General features: G+C 43.4%; 1 protein-coding gene across 1 annotated transcript in view; it reads left to right on the forward strand.

Moving 5' to 3' along the window:
* The first annotated feature begins 76 nt into the window (after window positions 1–76).
* Window positions 77–8,615, forward strand: part of XRRA1 (X-ray radiation resistance associated 1) — an 88,364-nt gene continuing 79,825 nt past the window's right edge. Inside the window, exons 1-3 of the mRNA XM_024762006.1 lie at window positions 77–129; window positions 2,059–2,114; window positions 4,957–5,054. Coding sequence (XP_024617774.1) covers window positions 4,961–5,054 — 94 coding nt within the window. The 5' untranslated portion in view covers window positions 77–129; window positions 2,059–2,114; window positions 4,957–4,960. The remainder of the gene's footprint in view (window positions 130–2,058; window positions 2,115–4,956; window positions 5,055–8,615) is intronic.

Below are 8,615 nucleotides of genomic sequence, written 5' to 3' on the forward strand. Positions count from 1 at the left end.
AAGAAGGTAGTGGCAGGCGCCACCGTGGAGCGGCTCCGAGTTCCCCGGGAGGCTCGCAGGCGCGCAACCCGCCAGACCGGGCCGTCGCCCCCGCGGACGTCTCGGAGGCGGAAGCGACGCCGGAGGCAGGTGCGGCTGGAAACTGGAAACTTAGTTTGCGTGACGGGTTAGAGTCTCCCCCGCCCCAGATGTAGCGTTTGGCAAGGAGGGGGCAGGAGCTCGTCCTTCATCCTTTTCTAGCCCTGTAAAACTGTACGTACTGGTTCTTTGGTGACTGTCATCTTAGCTGTTAGCATTGTCTTCGTGTTACAGAGAACTCACATTCACTGAGTGCCTACTGCCTGCCAGGCACTGTCTTAAGTGCGTATATATCCATCCTCTCATTTAGTCTCCTAACGGACCAGTCAGGTGAGGAAACTAAGGCACTTAACCAAGGCCAGATAGCTTGTATCAGAACCTAGCTTAGCAGCCAGATATTTTAAAATATAAATTTATTTTATTTATTATTTTTGGCTGCGTTGGGTCTTACTTCCCACCCCCTTGGTGGTGCTGTGTGCAGGGGTCATGGACAGTACCCTACTTTTGCTCCTAACACCTCAGAAGTGGCAGTTGGCTTCTGGCCTTTTTGTGTCTTACTGTTCATAATTTGCCCCAGCTGTGCATGCATGCAGTTACTTTTAGTCCCTTCCAGTTTCTTTGTATTTTGTTGTTCAAGGAGTTGTTTGTCCAGGTGCAAGCACTCTAGTAAAGGGTCACAGGTCTCAACCTATCTCACCTTTGCCACCCTGCCTTTACAGTTTTAGGATGTAATAATATTCCAGATTTTTATTAATTCTTTTTTTTACACAAATATTTATTGAGCACCAACATTGCTTGGAACTGCACTAAGGGATACTAGGGGATCAGAAAAGACCTGTTCCCTACTTTCATGGAACTCCTACTCTAATGACTTAGAGTTATCACATAATAGGACTTAATAATCTACTACACTGCATCATTTTTTTTTAACTCCCCATGAATTCCTCATATAAGTGTCCAAATGATTGAACAAACAGTACTTACTATGGAGTGGTCACTGTTCTTGGCACTGGGCACATACCCCTGAATAACAGACAAAACACCCGTCTTGATAAAGCTAACACCCACATGACCATAATTATTACTAAAAACTATTAGATGCAGTTTCTTCACCTCTGTGAAGCAATCCAGTCAGATGCCCCTGTAGCTTTTTATCTTTTTATAACTTATGTTTCAAGACCCAGCTCTAATGTCACCTACCCTGTGAAACTTCCTTGATCCTTCTTCCTTCTTTGCAGACAGAATGAAGAACTCCATAGTATTGTGTTCATGGTTCCATTTAGTTCAGTAAGCACTCAATTGAGACTCTTCAATGGACCAGACCCTGTTTGAGGTGCTGGGGATAAAGATATAGGTAGGACCCAGGCCTGGCCTTAGAGAGGCTCACTGAGGTTAGGGTGTAAGGAGTGGGGAACAGACAGGTAAGCAGACCATTATAATACAGTGTGGCACGGTGCCTTCATTAAGAGGTGGGCTGAGGTGGTAACACAGATGAGGGTCAACCTGAGGAGGGAGATATACAGGAAGTTCTTCTGTATGCGTCAGGCAAAGAAGAGGGGCAGAAGTGTGATAGACTGAAAGAATGGAAAAAGCAAATTCATGCAGATGAGAAGCATTATTCTGTGTGTGTGTGTCTTACCTTTCAACTTTGTCTTTGCTGGTTTTATCATGCATAAGTTTATTTTGTGTAAATGGTCATATAAATGATCCTTTCCTTTCTAATTTGTGATTTGCACTTCCTATTAAGCACTCTAGCCCCACCCCATTGTCATAAAATTATTCTCTTGTTCCACCCCCTTGTCTGTGTCTCTGTCTCTATTTCTTTTCTATCTGTTTCTGGGATCTTTAGTCCTGTAGTATTTTTCTAGGCCCCAGGTGAGACACATTTTGGATCAAAGGGTCACAGTAGGATATAATTAATGAGAAAGTTCAAGAGCTCTAAATGGCAAACTAAGAAGGAGTGCAATATCTATTTTACAGGTGAAGAAACAAAAAAAAAAGGAAGTCAAGAGATCTTTCCCAAAATCAAAGATCAAGTAAGTACTATGCAGATCAGAACCAAGGTCCTCATATTCTGTAAGTTACTGGAGTTTTCTCCAGCAGTCGTCTTCTCTAACATTTTCCAGGCAGCTATATACTCATTCATTCATTCATTCATTCACCCATCTAGCAGATAGGTGTGATTGGTCACAAGAGAGATTTCCTGAAAGACAGATTGACTGGATGACCGTCTTCCCCATCCAACCATCCATCCATCCATCCCTTCATCTTCCCAGCACATTTTTAATGTGTTCTAGGCTCTATGCTAGGCTCTGGGATTGTATAGGTCACTAGGTATTATAGGCCCCATAGCAGGTGGGAAGTTGGTAAAGGGAGAAAACAATTATAATAAAATGATAAGTGTTATACTAGGAGAAGTATGGAGTATCGTGGAAGCACATAGAAAGGGCCCCCAACCCTTTTCAGAGTGGTCAGGGATCAGGAAATTCACAGTGCCCTGTGTTGAACCAAAGGAGATGTCAAGATCACTCATTCATTCCACAGGTACTTATGGAATCTATTATGTGCCAGGTGTTAGGTACTGGGAGTAAAGAGATGAACACCATAGATGCTATCCTTCTCCTAGAGGGGCTCAGAGTCTAGTCAGGGAGATTAGAAATATGTATAAAACCCCTTGGGCTCTGGGAGTACCATTGTACCCTTCATTTGGCTCACATATGTTTATTGGGTGTTTCCTATGAGCCTTCCAAGAGTGGAAGAATGACAGTGAATTGGACATGTTTCCAGACTTGGAGGTTCAGAGGTCTTTGAAACAGCCCCCTCATGATTGTTAGTAATCCTATGAGGTAGAAACGGGTCTGGCCATGAAAGACTTACAGAAGAAAAACTCCAGAGTTTAGCTAAAACAGCAATTATGTCCCTCTGGTAGGTTCAGTGAGCACTTTATGGAAGGGATGGCATCTGGACTGGGTCTAGAAAGAAGCTTGTTTTTTCTATTACCTCATTTAATTCTCACAATTCCCTGAGGCACAGGTTTTAATCCTCATTTTATATGTGAGAAATCTGAGGCCCAAAGAGGTAAAGTGATTTGCAGAAGGTCACTCCACTTAGCAGTAGAAACTAGTCTCAAATTTAAGTCTCTTGTCTCTAAAATTGTTGCCGCCTCCTACTGCACCCCTCTACTTTTCATATTTGTCACTTCCAGGAAACATTTTCTCAGGACACCTGATCCCAGCTCTCCACTCTGCTCCTTCTTTGTACTGAATCTCTTCCCAGACCCTCCATCTCAGGGTTCCGCATTCTTGCCAGGGTCTCCCTTCCCCTGGCCGGGTTCCCAAACCTCTGCTACCCCAAATTGTCTGAAGCTATCCCAAAGCAGATTAGGGAATGACTGGATCCTTTTAAAGAAAAATCTCAATCTCTAAGAGCTTAAGGTTCAAAAAATTTAGATCTTTGATAAGAGATTGTTTTCCTAAAGGAAGTGGCATTTGAGCTGAATCTTTTTTTTTTTTTTTTGTGGTACGCGGGCCTCTCACTGTTGTTGCCTCTCCCGTTGCGGAGCACATTCTCTGGACGCGTAGGCTCAGCGGCCATGGCTCACGGGCCTAGCCGCTCCGTGGCATGTGGGATCTTCCCGGACCGGGGCACGGACCCATGTCCCCTGCATCAGCAGGCGGACTCTCAACCACTGTGCCACCAGGGAAGCCCTGAGCTGAATCTTAAAGCATGAGATCTGCCAGATGAGCAAGGTGGATAGACCTATTTTAGGCCAAAGGAACACTAAGAACAAAGGCATGGAAGACCGAATGTGTTTGGGGGAATAGAAAATGATTCTGTGAGCCTCTTGGGTGGAGTGACTGGAGCTGGAAAGTTAGGACATAGGTCTCCAGGGGCCTTCAAGGCCAGGCTCAAGCTTGCTCAGTGGGAATCCAGTCAGAAGACTGTTGCAGTGTTCTAGGTGGGAGACGATGAAAGATTTAATGAAAGAGGTGAGTGTACTTCTGAGCTGGAATTTTCGTGACTTCTGACCAATGGAATCCCATTTCACCAGGCATTATATTTGTCAGACCTCTCTAAAGCCCAGCTTGGGTCATGGCTCTCCCCAACTTAGATATCATCCACGTCTCTCGGTTACCTACAGTGTGGAGCCTGGGCTCCTAGCCTGGCACTGAAGGCCTTCAGAAGCAGGCACCCTCCTTCCCATTCAGCCTTATTGTCCAAGACTCCCAAACACACCTCCTTCCCCTTCCTGGGTCAGGTTCTTTCTTTACTGTGCCAGATGTACCCACCACCGTGCCCTTAATCCTGTGGCCCTTTCTATTAATGCTTATCCTTCTCTCTATCAGAAAACTCAGTTCATCTCTCAAACCCAATTTATCCAGTTCACATCTCATTATTTGCACATCATCTTGCCTAAAGTATGAGAGCTCTCTTCCCTGAACTCAAAACAAAGAACATAGCTAGTGAACACTTAATATGTACCAGGCACTACCTTTCCAAGTTGATCTTCTCCTTTGTCTATTAAGGTAGACATTTTACAGGTGAGGAAACTGAGGCTTAGAGGGGTAGAGAATTTTCCCAGTCAACGAGTCAGGCAAGAGCCAAGATTCAAACCAGGTCTGTCTGAGCCCAAAAGTGATGCTTTTTCTACTGTTTCACTGAGCTACGGTTGATTTGAACCGAAAAACCCAGGGCCTATCTCCCTTGTTATCTAAAGGGCCGGCCCATTTCTGAAGCAGGACAGTGGGCTTCTAGGGCCTCGGAGTTAGGGCGTGTGTTAGGGGTGGTCCTGGTGAGTTCACAGACTGTGTTGGGGTGAGAGAGCAGCCCTGTCCCTTCTCACTCCTTACTTTCTTGCTTTCCTTGCTTGGCTCTCAGGGACATGGCCTCCTCAGGAGTCTACAAACTGGATGATGGGAAGCCTTATCTGAGCAACTGCTTTCCGGCCAAAAATCTGCTTCGGATGCCAGAGGAAGGTCAGGTGACTTCTCGTATCAGTACGTTTGCCTCACACCCGGCTCCTGCTTCAGAATGTCCCTGACACCCATTTCTTCCCTTCAACCCCTTCCCTGCTGTTCCCTGCCCCTACACAATCCCTTCCCTTCCAATCCATCTCCCCCCAGCAGTCTCAGGGAGCCTTATTTTTTTTTAATTTTATTTATTTATTAGAATTCTTTTATTTTTATACAGTTTTTTTCAGGTTACTTTCCATTTAGAGATATTGGCTATATTCTCCGTGTTGTACAGTACATCCTTGAGCCTGACTTACACCCAGCAGTTGGTACCTCCCACTCTCTCACACCTATATTGCCCCTTCACCACCCCCCCACCCACTGGTCACCACTAGTTTGTTCTCCGTATCTGTGGGTCTGCTTCTTTTATGTTATATTCACTAGTTTGTTGTATTTTTAAAATTCCACATAGAAGCAATATCATGCAGTACTTATCTTTCTCTGTCTGAGTTATTTCACTTAGCATAATGCCCTCCAAGCCCATCCATGTTGTTGCAAATGGCAAAATTTCATTCTTTTTTATGGCTGAGTAGTATTCTGTTGTATATATGTACCACATCTTCTTTATCCATTCCTCTGCTGATGGACACTTAAGCTTGTTTCCATGTCTTGGCTATTGTAAGTAATGCTGCTATGAACATTGGGGTGCATGTATGTTTTCGAATTAGTGACTTTGTTTTTTTTGGATATATACCCAGGAGTGGAATTGCTGGGTCATATGGTAGTTACGTTTTTAGTTTTTTGAGGAACCTCCACAGTGTTTTCCACAGTGGCTGCAGCAATTTACATTCCCACCAACAGTGCACAAGGGTTCTCAGGGAACCTTCTAAAGTGCACATCTAACCATAGTGTTCCCTTCTGTTTAGTGACTTCTCACTGCTAGTTCCTTTACCTTCTGCTCTAACCCCCCTTATCCTTTTTTACAACCCCTTTCCTTGATTTATGCCCTGTTCCATAGTGTTTATAATATTTTCACATAGCTTTTTAACATTCGCCCAGAACATTCCAGCCCTCATCCCAGTTATCCAAACTCCTCCCATCCCGCAAGGCCCAGCCCTTCTCCCAGTTCTTCCAGTAAGCCGTATCCAGCTACTCCATCCGTCAGTGCCCATCCTCTCTTGAAAGCCGTCTTCCTTTCTGTGTTTCTCACTTGATGCGTAATTATAGTCTGCCCAGCTCCTAAATAAAATGGCTTAAACTTGACTCTGCTAAGTAGTTTTTCAAACATTTATCTAGTTAAAGACTCCCCTGGGGCAGGGACTCCTCCTATGCTGAGCAGAGTCCTGCAGATGGAACGCTGCCGAGAAGTGTGGGTTCACTGGATTGGATTTGCCGCTTTGAAAGGGTAGAGCAAGGGAGAAGTACCCCTAGCTTACCCTAGATGAAATGACGTGCTGGTCGCTCTGTACATGGAATAGTAGAAGAACCTTCTCCTCCAGCCTGTGCTCCCCACTTCTCTTGAGTGGTTTCATTTTTCACACAGAGACCTTCTTTGGCCACCTATCTGTTGAAAACCCTCCCATGGAGCTCTCAGTATGCACTCATGATTTCACATCCACACCCCCTCACACACACATAAATGGACAGATAGAGAAATAAATATAGCCATATGTATCTGCATGTGTTGGTATATGTACATGTATTTCCTGGCCCACAGAGGGCAATGATACCTCAGTCGCAAAGAGCATGCCTGCTGCCTAGATGTTGATTTCTAAATACCATTCTCCAGTAAACAAAGCCAGGGCTCCTAAGACAAAAACCTGTTTCTAGGGCTGAGGCAAGAAAAATACATACTGAGCCTGGAACACTGTGTGGTGCCAGAAAATAAAGCAGTGCTCAGAAAAATGATGGGGGCAGTTTGAAAGGACATAGGTGCCAAACTGAAGGAGCGCCCAGTGGCCAAAGCTGGAACAATATGAGCGGCAAAATAAATAAAGGTAGAATTGGGTTGGAATCCGTAGAATAAGTAAATAGTCATGATCCCATGCTGATACAATTAAATTAAGAATACATAAATAAGTGGGGGAGAAGGAAGAGTCCTTCCTTACAATAGAATTACAGTTAATAAATGTAGAAGGAATTAAGGAAATAGAAAATTACTTTTTTGGGGGAAAATCACTATTAAAACATCACAATAATAACTTTTACAGACAAGAAACTTCTGTGGATACTGTATCAGTCAGGGTTCTTCAGAGAAATAGAATCAATAAGATGTGTGTATGTACATCCGTGTGTGTGTGTGTGTATGTATCTCCTACAAGTTTTGTTTTCATATACATATATGTGTTTATATATATGGACCAACACACATATATAAATTATATATTTTTAAGGAAGTGGTTTATGAAATGTGGAGGCTGGCAAGTCTGAAATCTATAGGACAGGCAAGCTGAAAACTCAGAGAAGAGCTGATGCTTCAGTTTTAAGGCAAAATTGCGTATTTCTTTGGGAAGCCTGTATTTGCACTTTTTTTTTTTAACATCTTTATTGGGGTATAATTACTTTACAATGGTGTGTTAGTTTCTGCTTTATAACAAAGTGAATCAGTTATACATATGTTCCCATATCTCTTCCCTCTTGCGTCTCCCTCCCTCCCACCTTCCCTATCCCACCCCTCCAGGCGGTCACAAAGCACCGAGCTGATCTCCCTGTGCTATGCGGCTGCTTCCCACTAGCTATCTACCTTACGTTTGGTAGTGTATATATATCCATGCCTCTTTCTCGTTTTGTCACAGCTCACCCTTCCCACTCCCCATATCCTCAAGTCCGTTCTCTAGCAGGTCTGTGTCTTTATTCCTGTCTTACCCCTAGGTTCTTCATGACATTTTTTTCCCTTAAATTCCATATATATGTGTTAGCATACAGTATTTGGCTTTCTCTTTCTGACTTACTTCACTCCGTATGACAGACTCTAGGTCTATCCACCTCATTACAAATAGCTCAATTTCGTTTCTTTTTATGGCTGAGTAATATTCCATTGTATATATGTGCCACATCTTCTTTATCCATTCATCCGATGATGGACACTTAGAAACAATTAGTAGAAGTAGCAAGAAAGAAAGGAAGGAAGGAAGGGAGGGAGGAAGGAAGGAAGGAAGGAAGGAAGAAAGAAAAGGAAAGAAAGGAGGGAGGGAGTAAGGAAGGAAGGAAGGAAGGAAGAAAGAAAAGGAAAGAAAGGAGGGAGGGATGGTGGGACAAAGGAAGGAGAGAAGGAAGGAAAAAAGAAAGAAAGAAAGAAGATAAAGTAAAATAAAATGAAGTAAAATATAATAAAGTTATTAAATTAAAAAATAATTATTAAGAAAAAAAATTAAAAAAAAACGGACGGATAGAACCTTAGGACAAATGGTGGAAGCAAAGCTATACAGACAAAATCTCACACAGAAGCATACACATACACACTCCCAAAAGGAGAAAAGGGGATAAAATCATAAGTCTTGCTCTCAAAGTCCACCTCCTCAATTTGGGATGATTCGTTGTCTATTTATGTATTCCACAGATGCAGGGTACGTCAAGTTGATTGTG

This window comes from Neophocaena asiaeorientalis, unplaced genomic scaffold (assembly GCF_003031525.2).
Source record: "Neophocaena asiaeorientalis asiaeorientalis breed wild unplaced genomic scaffold, Neophocaena_asiaeorientalis_V1.1 scaffold263, whole genome shotgun sequence".
NCBI classification, from domain to species: domain Eukaryota; kingdom Metazoa; phylum Chordata; class Mammalia; order Artiodactyla; family Phocoenidae; genus Neophocaena; species Neophocaena asiaeorientalis.